At 46.6% G+C, this 25082-nt stretch overlaps 1 protein-coding gene across 1 annotated transcript in view; it reads left to right on the top strand.

Moving 5' to 3' along the window:
• Positions 1 to 25082, top strand: part of LOC104257945 (collagen alpha-1(VII) chain-like) — a 103272-nt gene that overhangs the window by 18929 nt on the left and 59261 nt on the right. The window contains exons 17-39 of the mRNA XM_059815998.1: positions 261 to 407; positions 1938 to 2057; positions 5217 to 5363; positions 5518 to 5721; positions 6057 to 6196; positions 7374 to 7497; positions 8829 to 8972; positions 9283 to 9473; positions 10395 to 10526; positions 11714 to 11788; positions 12077 to 12157; positions 12248 to 12274; positions 14303 to 14347; positions 15120 to 15188; positions 15305 to 15400; positions 16082 to 16108; positions 16270 to 16323; positions 17663 to 17734; positions 18319 to 18378; positions 18578 to 18613; positions 21851 to 21886; positions 23265 to 23297; positions 24553 to 24624. Of these exons, the coding sequence (XP_059671981.1) occupies positions 261 to 407; positions 1938 to 2057; positions 5217 to 5363; positions 5518 to 5721; positions 6057 to 6196; positions 7374 to 7497; positions 8829 to 8972; positions 9283 to 9473; positions 10395 to 10526; positions 11714 to 11788; positions 12077 to 12157; positions 12248 to 12274; positions 14303 to 14347; positions 15120 to 15188; positions 15305 to 15400; positions 16082 to 16108; positions 16270 to 16323; positions 17663 to 17734; positions 18319 to 18378; positions 18578 to 18613; positions 21851 to 21886; positions 23265 to 23297; positions 24553 to 24624 (2132 nt within the window). The remainder of the gene's footprint in view (positions 1 to 260; positions 408 to 1937; positions 2058 to 5216; positions 5364 to 5517; positions 5722 to 6056; positions 6197 to 7373; positions 7498 to 8828; positions 8973 to 9282; positions 9474 to 10394; positions 10527 to 11713; positions 11789 to 12076; positions 12158 to 12247; positions 12275 to 14302; positions 14348 to 15119; positions 15189 to 15304; positions 15401 to 16081; positions 16109 to 16269; positions 16324 to 17662; positions 17735 to 18318; positions 18379 to 18577; positions 18614 to 21850; positions 21887 to 23264; positions 23298 to 24552; positions 24625 to 25082) is intronic.

The raw sequence follows: 25082 nt of genomic DNA, 5'->3' as shown, positions 1-25082 counted from the left end.
ATCTGTTGGATATAGGTATAGTTGGGATTTGGGAAGTCAGAGAAGTTGTTCCCTTCCAGCAGCCTATGCGATGCCTTTGTGACCAGATATCTCGCCTGCCCGTGCCTCAGTTTCCCCGTATGCAAAATGAGCACATAACACTCCTCCCTGGTGAGGTCCCATAGGATATGTGGGAGGAATCTGCTCTAACAATAATTGTTAATAGCAATTACCCTGCCCTTCCTGTGTAACACTGGGATTTTTTGAATGGCTTCTCTTAGGTGGCTTGGAAACCTCCCAGGTGATTGCAGCAGAGACAGTCTCCTTCACGATCCCCAAACTGAAGAAGAGCACCACCTACACCATCTGCATGTCTGCAATGATCGGGGGACGGGAGGGAAGCCCCACGCTCCTCACAGCCAAAACTTGTGAGTACAGAACCACTGGGTGAGGACCAGAGCATCTCCACGTTGGTGCTGGGGGCTGTCTCTTCCTAGGGGCTCTGATGGGAGGTGAGGATGGTGAGGTCCCACCAGCCAGCATGCCAGAAAACATGCATTGGTCCTTTCTTCTTATTACTGAGAAAAGTTGGGACTTTGCCTGTTGTCCCCTGCCAATAATCACCATGAGATGCTATTCTTGTATCACAAACAGTGTGACCAGCAGGAGCAGGGAGGTGATCGTGCCCCTGTACTCAGTGCTGGTGAGGCCGCACCTCGAATACTGTGTTCAGTTTTGGGCCCCTCACTCCAAGAAGGACATTGAGGTGCTGGAGCGTGTCCAGAGAAGGGCGACGAAGCTGGTGAGGGGTCTGGAGCACAAGTCTGATGAGGAGCGGCTGAGGGAGCTGGGGTTGTTCAGTCTGGAGAAGAGGAGGCTGAGGGGAGACCTCATCGCTCTCTACAACTACCTGAAAGGGGGTTGTGGTGAGGTGGGTGTTGGTCTCTTCTCCCAAGTGACTAGTGAAATGAGAGGAATGAGAGGAAATGGCCTCAAGTTGCACCAGGGGAGGTTTAGGCTGGGTATTAGGAAAAATGTCTTTACTGAGAGAGTGGTGAAGCATTGGAAGAGGCTGCCCAGGGAGGTGGTGGAGTCACCAGCACTGGAGGTGTTCAAGGAACGTGTGAACGTGGCACTGTGGGACATGGTTTAATGGGCATGGTCATGTTGGGTTAATGGTTGGACTTGATGATCTTACAGGTCTTTTCCAACCATAGTGATTCTGTGATTCTGTGAATTTTGGGCCACATCATTTTCTTGGAAGTACTTCTTTAGTTACAATATCTTGACCATTTCCAGTAGATGAAGGCAAGCATCACTCATAACGCTGTGGCATCATGCGACTTGATTGGTGCTGCAGAATAGGCAGATTTGGAGATCAGGTGGTGGAGAAGATCAGGGGTGTGGAGCCAGCATTGTGGTTTCAGGGAACACTAGCATCCGGCACAAGTGAGCAGGCAAAAACTTTATTGCCCCTCTCAACAGCTCAAATTTCACAATCAGTTTAGACAAACACCTGCCAGTCCAGGCTAAAGATCTGCCAACAGTTATTTGCTAAAACTCCACCAATTCCCACCAGCTGAGGATCTGATCTGATTCAGCTTTCTGGAAAACCCCTGAAGTGCTCCAGGGCCTCCTTCCTCTCACCAGAAACATGGTATTTAAGGAGGCAGAAGGTCTCCAAAGCTGTTTGCAGGCTATGGTGTGTTTCCTGGCACACACATCTTTGCACCGTGGGGTAGGTATCACCTGAGAGATTCACCAGCAGCTGGAGTTGTGGACAAGTGCAGCAGAGATGTGCTTCACGCTCAGCATTTCTATCTGGACTTTTTGCCTTTGATTTCAGTGGGGCCAGGATTTGAGCCTCCCAAAGGATGCAGCAGCTTCCTTTTAGCTCAGGTAAGCTCTCATTGGTAGCTTCCACTCACCCTAAGCTTTGTTTCTTTCTTCTCTAACAGTGGATTTACCCAAAGTGACTGAGTTCACAGTGCAGGAGGCTGCGGAGACCAGCATTTTGCTGACTTGGACAGCTGTTCGTGGGGCATCCACATACCTATTAACATGGCGCTTGTCCTCAGGTAATGTTTTTTTGGTGGCGGAAGGAAGGATGGTTTGTAATTTGGTCTCCTCCTGTGTGAGCTGCCCTATCACCCAAGGGGATTTGAGGATATAGCATGGACATGTCTGGCTTGCCCTGTGATCTGTTTGATTCAGTACCTGGTCTTAGAGCCAGCTGATGCTGCAGAAGACGCAAGTGGCAGGTATTAAAGGGGAAATTTCTTTCCACCACGAGCCTTAAGTGGCTGCTGTTTCCTTCAAGTATCATGACTTGTGTCTCCAAGTGCTGCCCAGTTTGACCTGAGGTAAATGATGCCATCACTGAGGGCACCAACACTGTTCCTTTTTTTGAACCCATCTGGACCCTGTTTAGCAGGAGTACAGAGGGTTGACCCTGGGGGCTTCTGTACATCATGTCCCTTCATCTCAGCTTCTTCATTTGGGTGAAAAGGAGGAAAAAAAATGGAAGCTGGCCCACTGAGGAAGCTCACAAGGTGACCCATTTGGCCATTATAAAATCCTTAGGGGAAGAAAAAGGAGATGTGAAAATTGCTTAGAAAAAAGCCTACTGGCTGGAATTATCAGTGTCTCTTCCTCCAGAGTCACTACCTGTCCATCAGGGATAGTTGCAATGAACCAAAAAACATTGGTTTTGTCATTCATACAACCTTAATTCTTATCTGTTTAAAAGCTTTGCTATGTAGTAAATAGCTTTTAAAACTTTCTTAATAATTGCTCACAATTTCTAGTGTGTATTTCTTTTTCCAATTGATGTGGCTTTACGGGGTTTGCCCTTTTAAAACACTAGCTATATTATTTTTTCCTGGAGTAGGCTTAAACCTCTTTGAATACAGCAAGTTTCCTGTCATTGTTGCTTCAGCCACTAACTTTTTGCTAGGGATCAGTTCATCTTCACAAGTCAATAAAGAAAATAGATCTGACACAATTCCCCTGTGCTCCCTGCAGTGCTTTTTGAGTTACCAGGTCGTCAGCTTTAATTTTTTTTAATTCCAAGGACATTTTGGTATTGGCAGCTTAAGACTTGCAGCATATGTCACTCAGGATGAAGTCTCCTGCGGTATCACCATTTTTTTGCTCTACGTATTATGGATAAGTGATTAGGGAACTGAACATTCAGTTCTCTAGGGTGATTTGAGTGATCTAATGCAACTGTTCCCCTCCTGTGCCATGCTGTTAAAATATCGATCCGTAAGTATTCAAAAATCATTGGTTTCAGAGTTGTCAGGGGCTCAGAAATGGCTAAGACCATGTCTGACAGTCCCCCTGTGCCCTCACTCAATCGATCCTTCTGAAATGGGTTTATAACTATTGATTTAACATTCCAATCAGACGAATCTTGCCACCACATTTCAATAGTACCAAAGACATCAAATTTATGCTCATAAGTGAGTAATTCCAATTTCTCTTGTTTAATTATCCAGGCTGCCAGCATTAGCGTATAAAGGCAATTAAGAATTTTGTCAATTTTTTGTGTCTCTTGGTGCCGTGATTAATTTTCTTCTCCACAACTTGATTTTTTTCTAAATGAGTACTCATTCATTACCCATTTCCCTTGCCACCCTTTTAAGCTCATTTAATGGCCTCCTCCCTTCCAGATGACTCTAGCCAGCCTGCCCTATAAAAAATTGGGTCCCCTTCTATGCAGCTTGAGTTCATGCCAGCTGTAGACCTCCTCTGTCCAGTGTTACACGGAACTGAACCCATGTAAGTCAATGGGGCTCCATCCAAAGCCAGCCTTCCCCCCCATGCGACAGGAAGGACCTTGGAGAAGTTCAGCAGGACATTGCCCTCCTCTCTTGTCTTTCTACTTTCTCTTGACATTTCTTGGAGCACCAAAATCATGGTTTTCTTATCCACCTAATCAACAGAAGCTTGTTTGATCTTGCATTTGTACCTGGAGCCTCACAGTCTCTTGTCCCTTGCAAAACATCAGCTTCATTCTTCATAGAAAATTGTCCCCAGCAAAGACTGTTTTCCTTCTCCAAAGGTTGCAGATTTCTTCCTGCATGTGCTTGCCAGTCTTGTGCTGGGCATCCCTCCCTGGGTATGATCCAGGTACCTCCTACCTCAGTCCACCATCAAAGTCTTCTTTCTGTCCCAGAAAGTGTTACCACAAGTGTGGTAACCATATGCTATTTCTCACTGTGTGAAAGACCTGTTATATGAAACAAAGGAGTTCACTGCTACACAATGGCATAGCTACAAAAGGAAGAGTGGCTAAACTTGCCCATTTGGGGGTCCAGGCAGGCAGGGTGGGAGGTGGGCTGCCATAGATCTGTCTTTCAGCAGAGCTGTCAGCTTGTGTTTCCTGCAGAGAATCTCTTCAGACAAGGTAGCATGGTATCTAAACCAATTATTTTCTCTTGCCTACCTGAAAGGAGGGCAGTAGAAGAGTTTGAGTCAAACTGCAAAAGGGATTATTGTTTTTTTAAAGGAGCAAAACCTCCCTTCCAAAATTTTTTGGGGGGTAATTGAGAACATCTAATGAAAATGAAACAGATTATTTACACCGATATAATTTATTCCTGTAGAAACTACACTTTTTTATTTTCTAAAGGGAAAATGTTATTTGAGAATGAAAAGGTGGAAGTTTCACTTTGAACAGTGTCAAAATTCATCATTCGGTATTTCCAAAATAAGACACTTATAAACCATCAAAACATTATTATGACATTTTCACAGATTATTCCTATCATTATTTTAAGTCAAAACTATCTATTGTATGTGACCAAATTTCTCAAGTAAGTTTGAGTCTACTTTTCAGCAAACTTTCCATTCATAACAAAAAAGCATCCTGTTTCTATACATGTTAACCGCTGCAAACCATTCGTCTATCACAGAGCTCAGCCTCAGACACCACCTGGGCCAAATGCCCTCTCTAAACACTTGTACAAGGTCCCATTTTCTTTTCCTGCTCATGTACTCAAGAACTCCCTTGGCAGACACAAACAGCCTTATTTCATCTGGTTTAGGACCTGACCATTGCAGTTTGCAAACACATCTTACCAAGAGCCTCTGCTCTGAAGCCCAGGACTTGTCTCATCCCAACCTCCTGTTTGCCAAAGGTGGTGTCATTAGAAGATGGGATGCTTCAGACACGGGAGTTATTCTGAGTTTCTCTGGCTCCCAGTCAATGCATGTTTCTTCCTTTTTCACAGCTTCTGATCTTTCCGAGGAACTGTTACCAGCAGCTTCTAGATCATATCGAGTGACAGGACTGAGCACCAAAGAAACGTATTTGTTTTCTATAAGACCAGTCTTTGGAGATACGGAGGGACCGGAGACAACACTCCTTGGGCAAACAGGTATGAAGGCTGGAGTCTTATGTTGCAGTTGTACCTAGGTAACTGCTATTGCGGCTAATTTCTTGGCTTCTCTACCCTTCTGATGCTTTGCTGAGTAGAGGCATCATAACTAAAAGACGTTTAACAAACACCTGTTTTTGTTGGCCTCTTACAGTGGGACCTCACAGAGATTCACCTGCGCCAATTGCTCCAGTGACTTCTGCAAAATTGGATATGATGAGATCCCCACCCATATCTCCTGGCAATGTGGGGACCACCCCTCTTCCACTGGCCACCACCACAAAGCTACCAGCAACCCCAGAGACCCCACTATCAACCACTGTAGTGTCTGCACTGCTGACAACTCTCCCTGGGCCAAGTGAGTGTGTATCCATGTGTGATTGAACGATGAGGTAGCAGTAGGTCAAAACCACTAGGGACCATGGTCTTCTCTGATCTCAGGAGCCAAAACTAGTCTTTATTCATTGAATAGTGAGAGTGGACAACGTCAGGGAAAGGGAAGACACAAACCCCATAAAATGCAGTGAAGCTCTCAGCACTACCCTGTGGGGTGAAGGTGCTGCTGAGCAGCACTGACACTTGGCATCGCAAGAGGTATTTGTGCTTGGGTTTGTTTTGTTGCTCTGAACACAAAGAAACATGCTTCTGCTTTAGGACCCCCCAGCTTACGGAGATCCTCTCTTCCCTCTGCAGTCTGTGGCAAGTTCAAAGCAGACATTGGGTTCCTGGTGGACGAGTCCTCGAGTATTGGCCAGAGCAATTTCAATAAAGTGAAGGATTTCCTCTTCCGGATCATTTCGTATTTCCCTAAGATTGGGCCTGAAGGGACACAGGCAAGATTTTCTTATTCTGTTTCCTAAAGGTGTTTTCCTTCCAAGCGTTCACCTTTTGCTCACCCCTGCAATGACAGCAGTCTGCTCGCTCACATGTTGTGGCTCAGAAAGGTTAAGTGCTTTGCCTAAAGACATACGTGCGTCCAACAAAGACATGAATAAAAGCTTCCTAAATCTCAGCCTACTCATTTGGATATATTTCCATTTCTTGGTTATTTTTCCAAGAGCGAGCCATCAGGAATAAAGCAAAACCCAAGCCTACTGAAATGCTGTCTAGGTTACGGAGCCCAGGGATATGTCAGGTGCAGGTCCCCCTCTAGGACCCCATTTCTGCCCACCTCCAGACTGCTAATGGGTGGAGACCCAGGTGGGGGCCCAGATGGGAGATGCAGCATCTGCCAGCAGCTGCCTCCTCCAGACAAGCAGAAGACCAGATCCCCAGGCCATGCTGTGAAACACCTCAAGGGCAAACGAAGCCTACAACATTAAGCAACAACTCAGCAAAGCCAAGTGGAAGACTCAGTAGATAATTTATTTTGGCTCATTTGTGTTTAATTAGTGTAATATCTGAACTAGCCCTTTGAAAGATAGACCCGCATAGCTTACTTTCAGTTGATCAGGAAATGGGGAGCTTATTGTACTCTTTACTTACAGGTAGACTTTAAGGTGTAGGCACATGATGAAGTTACCCTGGGGTAACAAATAATTCTGGGGAAACGGAAGACATTTTTATTTAGATGGCTACAGTATGAGCTGAGTAGCTGGCCTCCTTTTGCGCTCAGTGGAGATCAAGGGTTAAATTCAGGAGGGATGGGTGCTGCCATGGGAGCTGCTGCAGCAGCAGATGCTCCCACTCAACCATGAGCTGCCTGAAGCGCGCAGGTCTCCCATTAGTCCTGTGCTGTATCCACCAGCCTGTGCAGAAATCTCTGATGTCCTATAAAGTCTGAGATAGTACCTTGCCCGTGCTTAAGCATATGGATTGTGCCCTATGTGCCTGCCAACCTGACAGCCGTTTTTGTGCCTGTTTTCAGTCTGCAAGAAACACAACCTCGTTCCAATCCTGTTGCACCGCAACTAGTTGTATTATCTAACTCAAGGCAGTTTACTGAGTGAAGGCACGTTTGCTGTGTGCCTGAGCCCTCCACATTTTTTACCCCCCCCTTTTCTTTGGCAGGTTGCTGTTGCTCAATACAGCGAGGAGCCCAGGGCAGCCTTCCACTTCAACCAGCACCGGGACCGCAACAGCGCCCTGAAATCCATCAAGGGACTGCGCTATGCTGGAGGCAACACAAAAACGGGTATGTATGGGTGAGCAGCACACATGGGTTGGACTTTCTAGACCAAGACAGAGGCTGGAGACCAGGGACAGCATTTGTCTGAGTATTTTGAACCCATTTACCTGGTTAGAAAGTTAGGGCCCAAGTTCTTCAAAATTGGAGAATGGAGGACTGAATTTAGTTTTATTTCCAGGGATGGTCTTTCCAACTAGCCTGGTGTCCTTTATCCATGTCCTAGTTTTACAGGGTTTCTCTTCATTATTTTATGACCTTGCCTGCACTTGAGGGAGATCTTTATACCTGGTTTGGAGACAAAGCCCATAAACATTAGGTAAGGATAGTTGATGCCAAAGCATCTTTATTGCCCACTGTATGCACATTTTAATCAGTAAATTCCAACAATTATTGGCTTGTTACCCTAACAACAAAACAATGTGCCCTGTCCTATTTTCGTGGTGTCTCATCACGTAAATGACCTTTGTTCACTTCTGTTGTATAAATAACACAGCTCTTCATTAGCTCAGCATCTTGGAAATTCAGACAATTTTCTTATGTAATTAAAAAGCTCAGAGATAGACAGGACTTTCCACCTACTCATTCCCAGCAGGACAGTAGGGTATATCTGGTTCCCTGAAGGTACACAACCAGTAATATTAAATTGAAGGTAGTTAGTTTTAACTTTACCCTTTTTAAATGACCCACTTAAATGTATTCCCATCAGTCAACGTAAAAGGAAGTCTTGAGACACCCATGTATGTTAATTAAAGGCTTATATACCTTGTCCTCGCTCAGTGGTATTGTTCAGGAATGCAGAAAAAATGGGGCTGATCAAAATACAAGAATTGTGATGGGACTGGTTAGGGGAAGCAGGTGTGAAACCGGTTAGATTGCAAATTTCTAGGTAACCTTGCCTCCAATCTTTCTTTTTATGGTGGTTGGGTCAATAGAGACATTTTACCCCTCATAGGAGTCTTTCCATACTATTTTGGGACTTCTTAACCATTTCAGTTTGGGGGAGAGTTCTTTGTGAAACTTCCCTGGTCTTTCTAAGGAAATCTGAAAATGAGAATTCTGCGTGTTTTTTTCCTAAAATGCAAGGAAAATGCTTCAAATCTCCTGAAAGTATTTTTTTTTCCTTTCCAAAACTATCCGCCTAATTCAGCCTGAACCATTTCAGCCAATCTGATTTACTGCTGTGTTCCCTCAAAAGACATTGCCCCATGATAGGGGCTACTGTCCATTTATGGGGCCACACTGAATGCCCTTTTTCTCCATCTGTGGAAGGAGACCCGCAGTCCCCATCCACAGACCTAACAGGCAGATTTACACCATCCCTCTCCATGTTTGCCCAGGTCGTGGTTTAGCCTACATGCTAAAGGAGATATTTCAGTCCTCCAGAGGGATGAGACCAGATTTCCCTCATGTCCTGGTCCTCGTGACTGATGGGCGATCCCAGGATGATGTGTTGCCGCCAGCCAGAGTAGCCCATGCTTTGGGTAAGAGTTGCCCTGTTGCGTTTCCCTGAGACCTTGGTTCTCCATGAATTTCCAGGGGGTTGAGCGTGGTACGTTACATGACGTGCACTCTGAGTTGGCTTTCTTCACTCCTTCATCCTTTCTTCTTTCTGTTCCTAGCTTGAGTGTCTTGGTTTGCTATAACTCACACATGCTTCTCCAGGTGAGTTCTTGCCTGGCTACTGGAGTACCTAGTCCCAGCAGAGGTTATTAACAGGAAAATTGTGATGAGGGGTTTGGAAACTCTGATCTCAAACACTTTTGCTTCCACTGAGTGAGCGATGTGTTTCAGGGATCCGCGTCATTGCTGTGGGTGTCTCAGGAGCTGACCCCATTGAGCTCAACAGCATCTTGCTGCAGCAGAACCTCCAGAACGTTTTCTACGTCAGCACATTTGACGACTTCCCCCAGATCCTCCGAGAGCTGATAGAAGTAATTTGTTCTGACCCTCAGCCTTCAGGGGCCCAGCTACCATCTGGGGAGGTGAGCTGCTTCACAGCCCTTTGAATATAACTTGCCGCAGGTCATGCACAAGGGCAATCTTCTTCCCTGAGCAACGTTTCAAAGCAAAGTCAGAACAGGTTTAGGACACTGGGTCCAATCCTGACCTCACTTACTGTCCAACTCTGTTGGTCTCTTCTCCCAAGTGACTAGTGACAGGACTAGAGGAAATGGCCTCAAGTTGCGCCAGGGGAGGTTCAGGCTAGATATTAGGAAAAAGTTCTTTACCGAGAGAGTAGTGAAACATTGGAATAGGCTGCCCAGGGAGGTGGTAGAGTCACCCTCCCTGGAGGTATTCAAGGAGCGTGTGGATGTGGCATTGTGGGATGTAGCTTGATGGACATGGTGCTATGTGGTGTTGGGTGGGTTGGTTTTTGGTGTGTTGTGCCTTGTTGTTGTTGTGTGGTGGTTCGCTTGCGTGGGTTGTTGGTGGGGGGTTTTTTTGTTTGTTTTTTGGGGTTTTTTTTGGTTTTTTTTTGTTTTTTGTTTGTGGGTTTTTTTTTTTTTTCCCCAGGTTGGACTTGATGATCTTACAGGTCTTTTCCAACCGTAGTAGTGATTCTGTGATTCTGAGATAAGGAACAAAATTTTTGACATTAAGGGAGTGGAATTGGGGAAGCCAGAATACAGCTTTGAAAGTTTTGTTGCACAAGGCCACTGTAGGGGCAGAGCACTTGAATGTATTAGAAATTCATTGCCCTTTTCTAACTCTCGATGGGTCATTGGTACAGATGGGAGTTCATCTGCAGAGTATCTCCAACAGTGGTATTTTATGGCTGTTTCAATGAAAAGGTTGGTGATAAAAAAGTGCAGTGACCTTCTGAGACCTGTTGAAGGTTGGTGTTTGATGTCTGCTTCCAAACCCTGGAGGATCACTAATCTAAGCCGGACTCCATGCTGTAGGTTGCCAGACATGAAGCCAACAAGCAATTGCCATTTGGTGACATGGAGAGCAACCCACATGTCCCTGATCCATCATCAGCTGAACCACATATCCAAAAGGAAGAGGAGGCTTGTGGTCCCTGGTGTTTAAAGGTGAGAATTAGTTCACTGGTGTCTCTTCAGGGGATTATATTTCAAAGAAACGTATCGATCACTGCTGTGATCAGGTCACTTCTCATACCTCTGTGGTGTGCAGTGGAGTTATATCAGTTTCAAGAGCTTTAACTTTAGAAACCATGTCCATGTTTGGGGAGGTCATCCTAGAAGCTGCTGTTTCAGCATGGAAAATGCAGCAGCCTCCTGTGCTCCTTCCCAGCAAACAAATGAAATGCAGGTGTTCCACCAATCCTGCTCCATATCTGCCAGCCCCATGCAGATGTCGCAGATGTTCTGTGGCATCTCAGATAGCTCTAGACTCCATGTGAGCCACTGAACAGACCGCCAAGCTGCCACTGCTCCTTACTTCAGAAATAAAAATGTCAGGAGGCAAATCTACCCACTCCTCCTACCAAGCAGCAAGCCAGAGGACATGAAGAACAACAGTAGGACAGCCCCAGACCCCATGTGCTGGTCTAGCAAGTTTACTGATGTGGCTGTAGCCGGCAATACTGAACAATCTATGTTAGCTTCACTGGCAAAAATGAGAGTCTCCATAGTAGTTGGTGGACAGCTAGTCAGTATAGTCAGCAAAATTTGGTCATGCTTCAGTTCATAGGTAGGTGTCCACACTGTCAGAATAGCTCAGATGGTGATGTTTATGCTATGGCAGTCTAGAACTAGGTGAGATGGACGGTTGAATCAGGGTCTTTATTTCATGTCTGCCAAACTCCTTTCCACAGTTTCTCCCATGGGGGAGAAGGATTGCATTGACACTACCCTGAAGTCTTACAGATACATAGCCAAGAATATTTAGAGTCTCTCTGAGCCAAAAAGAAGATCCTGAACTGTAGGTGTAACATGGGCCAAGACTTCATGAGGCATCGATACGCTCCCTGACTGCATTTTGTCCTCGCACAACTCTGTATTCTCCATGCTGTTCTCACGATTTCAAGACACAAGCCAGAGACGCAATAAATAATGCATGACCCCCAAGGGGCTTTAAATAGTCTGAGGATATGAATAGGTCTCCTGGATGGTCAACCTTGCTTCTTTCTTCTGTTGCATAGGCCAAGGGATATGCTAGTCTGTGTTTCATAGTCACTCTGGTTTGGGTTTATTTGCCATCCTTTGGCAGATAATAATTTCATTATCATTTGTTCTATTTTCCTTTTCCTTTCAAGAGCTTCAGGAGCTCACCAGCTCATGGAGGCTATGACCCATACAGCTTTACTACAAAGGGAGAGAAAGGAGAGAGGGTGAGTCCACCAGCATGAACCATCCACTCAGTTAATATGCAACTCAAAGATTAGAACCGAGGAAGAGATCTATCAAAGAATCATCTTCAGCTCTCTTATGTTGGTGTTTGGATATATCCTGCTCCATGCTGGCTTTGAAAATTAGGCAAAAGGGAACTGACGCATGTGTGTGCATGCTGGCAATTGGGGATTCCATCAAGCGGTACAGAAGACTAGTGCTGCATGAAGCTGTTTGGGTTTGCAGACCTGGGGCCATGACCTGCATGCTGTCACTTTCCATATGTTTAGGGTCTACCTGGGAAGGATGGCATTCCTGGGCTGCCGGGCAGACCAGGGCGGACAGGTCCTCCTGGTCCCCCTGGAATCATGGTAAGTAATTGTTTTAACAAACCTTGTCAAAGTGCCATTTAAGAGAAAAGTGAGCACGGCTGTCAAATCTCTCTCTCTCCTGTTTTGCAGGGTCTCCCTGGCATCCAAGGTGACATTGTAAGTATTGTGAATGAAGCAAACATCATCAATACAGTGGGACCCTAAAGCTTTGCTTTTTAAGCCTTTCAAAGGCTGGTTGCGCTGAGCAGGACAGGAGAACCTGGATGTATTGGTCAACAGCCAGCTGAATATGAGCCATCAGTGTGCCCAGGTGGCCAAGAAGGCCAACGGCATCCTGGCCTGTATCAGAAACAGTGTGGCCAGCAGGAGTAGGGAGGTGATCGTGCCCCTGTACTCGGCGCTGGTGAGGCCGCACCTCGAATCCTGTGTTCAGTTTTGGGCCCCTCACTACCAGAAGGACATTGAGGTGCTGGAGCGTGTCCAGAGAAGGGCGACGAAGCTGGTGAGGGGTCTGGAGCACAAGTCTGATGAGGAGCGGCTGAGGGAACTGGGGTGGTTCAGTCTGGAGAAGAGGAGGCTGAGGGAAGACCTTATAGCTCTCTACAACTACCTGAAAGGGGGTTGTGGGGAGGTGGGTGTTGGTCTCTTCTCCCAAGTAACAAGTGATTGCACAAGAGGAAATGGCCTCAAGTTGCACCAGGGGAGGTTTAGGCTGGATATTAGGAAAAATTTCTTCACTGAAAGGGTTGTCAGACATTGGAAGAGGCTGCCCAGGGAGGTGGTGGAGTCACCATCCCTGGAGGTATTTAAAAGACGTGTGGCTGAGGCGCTGAGGGACATGGTTTAGTGGTGGACTTAGCAGTGTTAGGTTAACTTTGTGGAGGTTGGACTTGATGATCTTAAAGGTCTTTTCCAACCTAAATGATTCTGTGATTCTATTCTATGATTCTATGATATATCAGTCCTACTGCGTAATCACCAGCAGCATCATTTGCTCACAGACTTCCCATACACAAATTGTTCACACAACAGTTCATAGCATTGCTTGGAAAACATCCATCTAGCTAGACCAGCCAAACCTCACATGCCCTTGTTTTGCTGTACTAATTGGTCCATGCTGTTGATGTCATTGGTGATGGCACAGCTTTGCACACTAGTTCAGCAGTCACAAATACCCCTCCCTGCTTTTACCAGGGCTCTATTAGTAGACAACTGTGTTTGACCAGCTAAATCACCCTTGGCTCCGAGGGCTGTGTTGACAAGGGGCTGGTACCAGGTTGTCCAGGTCATTTGAGATGCCCTAGGATTTCCAAAGCAACCATGCTGGGCTGATAAAATACGGGACTCGATGGACACTTCTGAAGTGAGAGCTGGAGGCCAGGCAGGTATCAGAGAGCACCACGAACGGCACAAGACACAGCGCTTGTGTAATGGAACTGAGCCCCTCACCTCCGTTGGCTGCAATGGGGTGTAAACAGCCAGCGCGTGTACAGAAACATTTCAGTGGCACCGTCTTGAACTGAACTCCGTCTTTTGGGCTCAATTCAGTTGCTTGAAGAGTCTTCTTATGTCATTTGAGATGGCCTGTTATTCCAGCCATCCTCCAGCTGATGCTCCAGAAGGACACGGGTGTCCCATAAATCCTGCATCATTTCTGCCAGCCCTGTGCCTTGGGTACCTGGGGATATCTCAGATATCCCAGGACACCCATGTTTGGGCATCTGGATCAAACTGCCAGTGTCTGTGATGAGGTAGCACCTATAACAAGGGTTGTGACGTTTGTGAGCCATGGTTTGCATGGATCCCAGGGGTCCAACACAAACCACTGCAGCCACTGAATGCCCCTTCTGATTTGTTTACCTTCTGATGGATTAAATAAGCAGCAACCCCTCATTTCTCACAGCTTCCCATGGTGCTTGAATGTCCTACACTGTCACTACATCACATCTCCATCCTACATACACCCATCACTAGAGAGGGACATATAACACACCCATTGGTGACATATATATTTCTCATCAATGTTGGGACCAAAATCCACTTCTAGGAACCTATTTTCATGACCACTTTAAAAGTGAATGAAATTTTATTAGAGACATTAATAATATTAACTTGAACATCCCACAATGATGATCTTGAGGGTGCTTTGCTGTTTAATGCGGCAGGATTTATTTTTAATTCCAGGGATCTCCTGGCTATCCCGGACCAGTGGGGCCAAAAGGAGACAGAGTGAGTTTCATTCCTGGGTTTCATTGGGCGAAAGCTATTGTATTGCTCTGATCTCTAATTTCTAAGCATTTGCACAGTGAATATGAACTTCTGAGCTATGAGTAACTAGCCCTACACTGCTAGTTGTCAGCTTGGGGAGCTGTCCTTCAGCTTTGCTAGGAGGAATCTAATGTCTTTATGGAGAAAAGTGCTCAGTCCTTATCACAGGCCCTCGGCACATTTCAGTTGGTTATTTGCAGAAGGAGGTATTGCTTGGTTGGGTCATTCTGCCTTTCTGAGCTTCCACTGTGAACAAACCTGTTTGCCTACGTTTAGGACACAAAAACGTAAGGCTTCAAGATCAGTTGTGGGCAGATCCCAAGAGCAGTTGTCCTGTCCTTCCCCCACCGCCCTGATGCACGTTCCTCCTCCTTCCTTGCATCCACCTGTGCTGTCTGTATGGCTACAGATCAGGGAGTGGATCCTGCTGAAAGCCAGCCTCCGTTTTTTTTCCCTGGGATTAATTTTCTGCCATGACAGTAAGCAGAGCTCATGTCATGGCCATGTGGCTTCTGGTACCTCTGCAAAAGAGCTGCTGCAAGCACAGTGGTTTGGGTTTGCAGTGTAGAGAGGGGCTGTTTGGTTTTAAAGTCACTTATGCTGATCATGAAATTGCCCCTAAATTATAAAATTGCCCCTAAATTATAAAATTGCCCCTAAATTATGAAACTGCCTGATTGCACCTGGGCCTCCCAACACAGCTAAGCATGTGTCTTCCTCCCGTTGTGAGCAGGGTGAACCAGGCTATGTCCTCGGAGGAGTAGAGGTGATTCCTGGCCGAAATGGGCAGCCTGGCCCCGCTGTGAGTATCATACCCGAGGTGTGGTGGACCCTTCAGCCTCTCAAGGGCTGGCAGAGAAGTGAAGGGAGTGGGGAGAGAGCCCACGTGCCTCCCTCTCCTGGTTTTCATTGTTGCAGGGACAGAAAGGGCAGCCGGGGGTTCCTGGGGTAGCAGGACCACCAGGTTTACCAGGTTTACCGGGGCCACAGGGGCCACCAGGGATCTCCATCAAGGTGAGCATGGTTATTTGAAGCATGGTTCTGTGATGTTGTACCACAGAAAGAGGAGACCAGGCAAAGTCCAGAGTCCCTGGATACTCTATTCATTCAAAGGCCCTGGGAACACACATTTCTTCTCTCCATCATGGGATTCTCCCATTGGGGCATAAAAGGAAGAACTCTGCAAAACGTGCCCATCATCAGGGCCCTGCTGTTCAATACAGTGAGAATCGATGATGGAGCTTGAAAAGGTTATGGGCAGCCTTGTCTGACACGGGGCCAGATTCAGTGGCCACTAAGACTTGTCCAGCTCTAGGTCCTGAGGAAGGTTGTTTGGTGGCTGGAATCAAATACCCAGGATCACTTGTGCTGTGCGCAGCCAAAACCAGACTGATGGTTGCCACCAAATATCTGCTTGCACTGAGGGTGGGTCAAAACGTCTCAGCAGAGATCAAGAGACCTAAACTCCCCTCCTCTACCCTAAGGGAGGGTTGTCATCAGATTTTGCAGGTTGAGGTGTCTGGAGCATGCAGGATAGCAGAACCTCTACTAAAGCTCGGTCTTCCCTTGGGGGTGGAAGTTTTGGTCTCTGGGCTTGTCAGCCTGCAGGAGCTTTTTGCTAGGACTAAGTTTAGAGAGGACCCCCCTCCTTAAATTACCACCCCATGGTAATTCTCCGTGTCTTTTGTGTTTCAGGGCGAACCAGGGGATTCAGGTATCAGGGTAAGTACCTGAGATTGGCTTTCACTTTTGCACGTGATGAGAAGCCTTTTTATTATTTCTAAGCTGCCCAATAGGGTCTGGTTTCCATACTTACCAGATGTCCATCAGGACCCGAAAGGACTGCTGGGACACACTGTAAGGCTGTCCTGTCCTTCATGCAGGGCCCTCGTGGGAGGAATGGCGTCAAGGGTGACAGAGGAGGCATGGGAGAGCCGGTGAGTGGTCCACTGATGGCCAGTTGCTAAGGAAGAGCTGCCAGCCACGGTGGGAAAGGGCTGTTGGCCTCGGGATGCCCTCTGCCACCTGGGGTGGTTGTGGAGGGACAATGTCTACTGCCAGTTCTCATCAGTTGCCACTTTGGGATGCTTTACTCCGCTGATGAGGGCTGGCAGATTAAGCAGGGCCAATTAAGCGTTTCTCACTTTGTCAGCTTCATCCTGTTGACCCGTCACTCAGGAATTGCCAAAAGGGAAATGTTAGAAACCTAGTAAAGACATGAGATAACAGCCTTTCATTTTGCCAAAAGCAAGGACATGCTCTTCTTCATGGCACAGAGCAAAGCTGTGGGAAGTGCATCCGTCACTGTGCTCACCATGACAATAAACTCTGTCGTGTAGTCAGTCATGTTGGCAGATGGTAACAAACGTCACCTGATGAAGGCTACTCCAAAGTGACAGTGATTCACCCTTGAGCCCCCACTGTCTCCACCACCAGCAGCTGAGTGTAACCCTGCTCATTCCCACATCCCACCCCCTGGTCTCAGGAGGATGGAGAAGAACTGGGGCAGGTCCAGAGGAGGGCAAGAAGGTGGGTCAAAAGTGTGGGACAGCAAATGGACCAAGCTGGCAGCAGATTCGAGACAAACAAAAGGAGGTGGTTCTTCACAGAAGTCCCACAAGGATGTTTGGGGTGTAGGAAGTTTGAGTTCAAGGGGAGATAAGAGAAGAAAAAAAGTCCATGGAGGACTACTAGGAATAAAAGAAAACATGTTTGGTTTGGGAAGTCACTGCATTACAAATGACTCAAACCTAAAAGATTACTCAGGGACTATATGTATGTCCTGTTCTTGCATCCTTCCCAAGGTGCCTATTACTGTCCATCATTATATATGGGTGCTTTTTTTGCTACCTTTGCCATACTGCAGAGCTATATTCCATTGACCAGCCATTTCCATATGTCCATCTTCACCATTTCTATACCAGTAACATTACTATAGTCACACTTACGGCAACACGGCCATAAAGAGCCACTGGAGAAGGCAGCCACTACCAAATCAACATGGGTCCCCAGCCTCTGTCTTCCTGTGTAACAAGCAAACACACCTTTATTTTCCCTAACTGAGTAAAGCCAGTGATCCATAGCTTATTTGTGGGGGAAAAGGAAATTTGGGAATATATAAACGTCTCTAGAAATCCTCAGTTGCAAAGGAACTGGGCACATCAGGATATACATTTCTCTGCTTGTGTTTCTGCAGACATAAAAATAAACCTTTTCTTCAGTATGATTTGTAACAGTTTAGAAGAAAAAAAATTGATTATGTATCTTCCTTTTCAGGGGAAACCTGGCTTGCCAGGCCCTGTAGGGCTAGATGGTGTTCCTGGACTGCCTGGACCAAGGGGAGAAAAGGTCATTACTCATATCAGATGCTTGCAGGATCCATCAGCCCAAGGCGGAGCTGGGAATAGCTGAGACAAAGTAATAGCAGGGTAGACAGTGCAAATAAAGTGGAGGCACGTTGGGATTTCCCCCCATTCCCCTCCACTCCCTGCTTGTACAGGTTTGAGTTTGTGCGTGGTAGAATAGATGCTCCATCTCCATCCAAGCCCTTGTTTTTCTCACAGCCCTCATGTTTTCACCCAGTGGAAGATCTCTGCAGTTCCTGCTGTCAGGAGCAGTGTTTTCTCCCAAATGCAGCCCAAGCCCTGGATGGGGCTGCTTCGCTGAATCCCCCACCCTGCTTCAGATGGTCACTTAAAACACCCATAGACCCCTGGTTTTAATTCTCTCTTCGACATCGTTTGCAGCTTGCCTGACGGTTGCTGGCTAGACATATGTCTTAGCCAAATGGATACAGAGCAAATTTTTCCCCTCCTGCTTTGCAGGACGGCTGAGAGCAGAGCTCTGAAGCAGATAATCTAGGTAGGCCAATACCATACTCTGCAATTTTGGGGATCAGCTTTCTTGAGTGCAATGCTGTGCTTACCTTGCAGGGGATGGCGGGAACTGGCATTCCTGGCACTGTTGGCCCAAAGGGGGAAGAAGGAAAGCAGGTGGGTTGGAAATGTTGCAGTGAGATTTGCAGCTAAAGACCCCTTGGAGGGCTCAGTGTCTCTAAAGTCTCCTCCAATACCTCTTTTCTCCGTTTTCCTTGGAGGGTGCATCGTGTGGCGACAAATGGAAAGGGTCAGAGAAGGGAAGGCATTAGGTTTTAAAGTCTGAGCTTTCACTGTTTCTTCTGTTTTTTTTCAGGGGGTGATGGGACCTCCAGGAGTGCCAGGGCAAAAGGTGGGTACTGAAATGCTGAACCTGAGTCCCTGTGCCTGGTACTCAGGTGCCAGGGAAAGCATCTAGCTTTAACCATCATCATTGGCTGTGGGAATGTTGACTCCTTACTAAAAAGCAATGAAAGGGAATAATTTTACACATCAGCAGTCACTGGCCCGTGAAAGTCATTGCTGCAGGGTGCTGCAGAGACCTGGAATGGTAGTGAGATGCAATATTTTAATAAAATAATAAATGGCATTTTTATGGCCTTTAAGACTCTGCAGAACTGTAGTAGTTTACGTTCAATGTGTTTTGGGAGGAAGTTGTAAGGAGCAGATTGTCTCACATCTACATTTTGCACACCTTCCAATTCTCTCACCTTGCTTAAGAGCCTGGGGTCATGGGGAGGAATGATTTTGGTGTCCTGGTGCTGCCAGAGGAAAGGGACTGGACAAATGTAGCTCCAGTCCAAATCTGGCAACTCTGCCATGAACCCAGGGAAGACAATGCATGGCAAGGACTGGTCAGGAGGGGACTCATGGCAGGCAGGAAGATTTTCTTGCAGACTGCTGCCTATCTCCCAGCTCTCACTGCTCATGGAGATGTGGGAGTTCAATTCCAGGGCTTCTCCATGTGACAAAATACCTGGAAAACTGCAGGTGCAGGAGGAATCAGCTGATCTTGGCATGTACAGGGACTGTTGCTGTAGGAGGAGGGAGACTTTCTCCTGAGCCAGGAGAAGTGCCTCTCAGTTCAGGTTTGAGTGGATGTTTGCCTCTTCCTGAAGCACCTGGCTTGAGCTCGTGTTGAAGTTTGACACCGGAGAAGGACTTGGGAAGTCTGAATTTTCCCTGGTATGGGAAGTGCCAGGCATGGGTTTAGGCGGTACATGAGGCAACTCAGCACGGTCCCAGGTTGTTATGGCTCTTGGAGGAGCAACCACTTAGGGTTGGGTTGCATGACTCTCTGCATGCCCCCTTCTCCAGGTGACTCAGTATATACTCTTTGAGTTACTGCTGATGGCCAAATGGGTCTGAGTCACTGATCTATTTCATGTCCATTAAGCTCAAAAATGTCCATATTGACCCCAAAATAAATTATTTTCATACTTCCAAGAGAGGTGGAAAATGAAGGAAAAAATAATATGCAAGGAAATGTTTCATTCAGCCTGAAACAAAGTGGTTTGCTTCCCTTTGCAGTGGTGTTTTTTATTTCATAAAATAGAAGAGGATATTAAAACTGTTATGTCTTTGCAAGTGCTAACGGACAGTTTGCTGGTCATGGCTTGCTCTTCGCAAGAGCAAAGACCTCGTTGAATTGCCTGGTCCTGATCCACACAAATATGGGTCTGTGGCTGCGTGTTTCATGGACTGCTCATGCAAAGCAATGGGGAGAAAGAGCAAAATTTGGCAGGGTGCTCACTGGTGAGGTAACTGTTGACATTGCTCGTGAGCTCTTTCTGAGTCAACAGCAGAAGGTGCAGGAGGCAATCACAGCTGCTGGTTTTCATTTAGGGTGAACTGGGACCACCTGGGGAAGAAGAATCAATTGGGCCAAGGGTGTATCTCTAAATTAATCAAATCAGAATGAAGTTTTAAAGATGAAGTTAAAAAAAAAAAAGTAAATATAGAACCCACAGTAACTGGGCCCTGGACCAATATCTCACCTTGCTCCTGGTGGTTATGCTCAGCCTCTGAGCGAAGCCTGGACCCACCCCGCAACCCCAGAACTACACATTACTGATGCTGTAAACTCTCAAATTTTCCAAGAGACTGTTTCATCTTCAGCTCTCAAGCTCCTTGGTAGGAAACAGTCTGATCAAGCTCAGGATAGTCCATATATATATAGAGAGAGAGCGCAATATATGTATATTATATTATATAGTAGATGATTATGATATAACTATATAATAACTATATATTATCATATGCATGCAATTTAATATTAGGCATTATATATAAAGTATATATAGTAATATGTTTGATAATACAAGATATCTTAATATATTATAGATACTATACAGGTAATTAATATGCAATATACAATATATAAATGCATGGAGTATGCATATAACATATGCTATATACTATATATATAAAAATCTTCATTTTTTTCTTTATTTTTGTATTTGCTTTTCCCCCTGCTTTCATAATCCCCAGTGGAGGGAACACGCGCAGCATGCTCTTGTGCAGTGTGGGAGCCTCCAGGCTCATCCTGCTCTGCCAGTGGACCCTTGTCTTAACTAAAGCATCTTCTGTTTTCCAGGGTAACAAAGAGCAAGGTGCTGTTAAAGGGGAAAAGGTGAGACTGGCCAGCACTGGAGTGCAGAGTAGGAGGGAAAGAAGCGCCAGCCGGTTCTGTGTTCAGGCTCAGGACAGAGCAGTTGAGGTTATCTTGTTGGAGATCCAGAGGGAGGGAATTTGAAGTCCCCCCCCAAAGGCTTCTCCCAGTCTGGTCAGATGTAAGTGGGCTACGTAGCTACATGCCACGTAAACACGAGGTTCAGGAGCTCACTGCTGCTGAAGGAGCTCTCGTGCATGGGATAGACCTTGCACCAATGGTAAATCCCCAGGACAGTCTGTGGCTTGCAAACACTAACAAACAAACCTTGAATACTCTTTGCCAGTCCATACTGAGTATTCACAGGTTGCTTTTATTGAGCTGTATTCCAGGTTTGCTGGTTTTACAGCTCCCCCAGCTGCACTTGTTCTGCACATACATTTGCTTATAACCTCAAAGATCAAAAAAGACAGCAGCATTTTTTCCTAAGAATAGCTACGGTAGTGAAAAGTGGAAATAGGCTGTCAGTCTTCCTCGAGCCAGTGCACCTTGCAGGAGCAAGGCCCCTCCAAGCACAGCGACTACGTGTACTTGCAGCTTCCAGCTCTGAGCAGAGTCTTGGGGCTGGCTTAGGCAAAACACTGACCTCGGCTGGTAGCTCCCATGCATCTCATGGCTGTCTTCATACCTTTTCTTGCTTGCAAAGGCCCGTCTTTGATAGCTTTACCTGGGATGAGAGCTTGCCGCTCTGCTCTTGGTCTGGTAGATGGTAACCACGTGTGCTAGAGATAGGCAAGGGGATTCCAGTCTCTCACCCAAGAGCCCTTATAGCTGTCTGGCAGAGCTGTCTTGCAGTCAGTGAAAAATTGGGCTGAAGAGCTTTCTGCCTCCCTCCCTACAGCTGGGAGCTTCTCGCTGCAGCAGGGACCAAAAATGTTGAATTCAATCTGGTGGAAATTCTGTTTTGATCTCTTACAGGGACTCCCAGGACCTCCAGGGCAGAAAGGAGACCAAGTAAGTCAAACAGTAAAAGAACAACATGTTTGACTAGCTCAGGTGAAGGTGTCCTGACTTCCCCCAGCTTGTTCCACGTGTGCAGCTCTTGCAAGTGCAGTTGAGTGTGTTCGTGGGGGACTTGCGCGGAGATGAAGCCAGCAGGGATGCGCTTGAGCTCAGCGTCTCCCCTCTGTTTTGCTCTTGTGCTTCTGAAATGAGTTTTGAGCTGATTTAAGGAATGGATGGGGAGAGCAATGAGAAGAAATTTTTCATTGCCCCACATTGTTCATTTTATGTCCTATTGCCTTGCAGGGCAACCCAGGATTTCCAGGTGCTCCAGCTATGGGGGTAACTATGAGTGGATTAAAGCTTTTCTTGTGCTATAGCTATGCAGCATCACCACCAGCGGTGCCAGTAGACCAAGGACCAAGAGAGATGTGTCCCACTGAACTGCAGGAAGAACTAACGGACCTTTTCCTTGACCCTCCAGACAACTATGTCTTCTGCTCCCTTGCTCCACTTCTTGTATTCCCAACCCTGAACCACAGTTGCCCACTGGCTCCTTAAAGGAGCTTCACTGCTGTGCAGGAAACGTAAGGATAAAGCCTTCCCACCACTGAAGCCCTGTGCTCCAGGCCTTTCCCCGACTCAAGCTCCCCATCCACAATGGGGTTGTGCTGGTTCGTGCTGAAGAGGAGCTGCTGATGGGTCTCATTTGCTTCATTCCCATGTGGAAACAGGGCTCCTACTGCCTCTTCTTCATGTCCCTCCAAATTGTAGGGCAGCTTTAAGGAGAAAGCTTGGTGGTGGCCATCTCTGCATGCCACACAGCATTGCTGCAAGGACTATGGGAGCTAGTTGGAGGTTGCATTAAGAACTGAGACCCACCAGCAGGACAGATTGATGTGTCCTGGAGGATGCTTGAATGAGCAGGGTACCTTAGGTTTCTTTCCTAGCAATGCTGACAGAATTGTGTTGCAGGCATAAGGTAGGAAGACAGCTCTGTAGTCCCTAAACCCAGCTCAGGGCTGCTCTGCAGGGTTGTAGTGCATTCATTAAGATTCATGGCTGTCCAAAGGTTGGTCCTTGGTGTGTGTTAGCAGAAGCTAGAGCAGCTATCTACCCGTTACCCCTTGTATGTGAGTTCAGTCCCATCCCTAGAGCTAAAACCTACTGAAGTTGGTGGGATTCCTTCACAAGCTTCACTGGGTTTGGGATTTGGCTTGTAGCCCTTTCTGGCATTTTATGACCCGGTGCAGGTAATGGGTTTCCTATCCCATAACAAGGCTGAGATTCTCTTGCTTTGGAAAAGATAACATGAATAGACCCTCCTTTGAAAGGGAGATCTTTTTTTCCCATGTAAGAGAGCGTTTTTGTGCTTTTCTTTTATCCTCAGGTTTTGGGACCTCCAGGCAAGAAAGGTGTCAGGGTAAGTATTAATTAGTGCTGCTTGAAACTTAGATGAGATCTTTGCCTGAAAAAGTGAGGGCTGGACCATGTCTCACCATCTGAATCATATCTCCCTTGTGATTGACTGGAGAGGCGAGGTTGGAAAAATAGCAATAGTCTTGCCCTGCTGGTATTTCTTTTGCTTTTATTAACATTTTGTGCCTGTCATTCTCTTTCTAGCCCCAGTCCATGGGGAAATTTGGGATTTCCATGTGCTAGTTTTAGAAGGTAGCGATCACTGAAGCACAGATCCAGCCCACTCACAGAAGCTACTTTCCAGCCAAGGGAGGCATTGACATAAAATTGAAGCACACCTGAGGCTGGAAGGGACTTCTGGAGGTCTCTAGTCCCACCTCCTGCTCAAAACAGAGCCAAATTCAAAGCTGGGTCTGGTTGCTCAGGACCTTGTGTGCTGAGCATCTCCACAGATGGAGATTTCCCCACCTCTCTTGGGCCCCTGACCTAGTGTTTGTGCTTCCTGTGACTGGAGGCAATTGGATTTCTCAAACCAGGGAGATCTCCGAGACAGAGCTGTTCCCTGACTATGTTGTCCATATTGTACATCTGCTTTATAGGAAGGTGGCTATAGTTCACTCTTGCAGAGGCATGGTGGTGGGATGTGGTCTGGAATATCTTATTTTTTTTTTATTCTTGATCACTTATTGCCAATCTGCAGAGAAATAAAAGATCTCCCTTATCCTTGCAAGGAGTATTTACTGCAGGGGTAACTTCTCTTGGCTTTTTGACTGCTGGCATTCATAAAATACCCTACAGTGCTTAATACCTCCCTCACCCCTTAGAGACAATGAGGTTTGTCCTTTTCGCTGGGCTTGGATGTTGAAGCCAACTCCCTTCATTGCTCTTACTGTCCAGAGCGCTTAACATCCGTTAGCAAAAATGTCTCTCTTCTTTTAAGCTGGCTGCATTTAAGTAGTGACCTGGGACCTGAATTTTATCCTGCTTATATCGCTATAAATGCACACATGGTGCCTTACAGTATACAAGTTGCATGGCTGGAGAGGGTGTAAATACTGTCATGGGTTTTGTGTGGCAGAAAACCAGGTACCGCAGAAAAAGCTTACGTGTAAACCCGGAGATGGATGAATGGGTGGATTTGGCAAGGGAATGGTTTTCAGAGTGTATTGAAAGTGCAAAATGCAGCTCTAGGGAGCCGTATGAACAGGGCTTGTTTTCCTGCATGATATTATTAGTTTTGGGGATGTCTTTATTCACAGGGAGATATTGGACCAACAGGCGCCCTGGGACCACAAGGAGACAAAGGAATACAAGGAGACAAAGGAGAAAAGGTAATGCGCTTGCTTTTCTTGGCACATCCTTTATGGGTAGAAGGGTTTATTTTGTTTATGTCTACAAAGGAAGCTCTGAGGCAGATGGAATTCCTCGTGCTAACAAGGAACACCCATGTGCTGTAAGCCAAGGGGAGAGCTGTCACATGGAGAAGTCAAAAGCTCCTTGAGAGGAAGTCGGTGGGAGATGCAGAGTTCCCAATGCTCAGCTCACCCAGCTGCCCATGGTTGATGAAAATGCCTAGAATCTCCTCTGTCCTTTCCTCCTAGCTTCAGATGTGGAGGTTTATGTCCTGAGCTTGGAAGCTGCTCTGCCAAGACATGGTATCTCCCTCGGCATCTTGCTTAGCACCAAACACATCATTGGCAACTAACTCTCAGCAGTTATAGGAAGGATGGGAAGCAGGATGACCCTTGAGGGGGCTGCAAAATGGTGGTGGGGTGGAGACTGCTAACAG

Source organism: Gavia stellata, chromosome 4, assembly GCF_030936135.1.
Source record: "Gavia stellata isolate bGavSte3 chromosome 4, bGavSte3.hap2, whole genome shotgun sequence".
In the NCBI taxonomy this organism is placed as follows: Eukaryota; Metazoa; Chordata; class Aves; order Gaviiformes; family Gaviidae; genus Gavia; species Gavia stellata.
The sequence above is the reverse complement of the archived record's forward strand: the minus strand, read 5'-3'. Positions and strand labels throughout refer to the sequence as shown.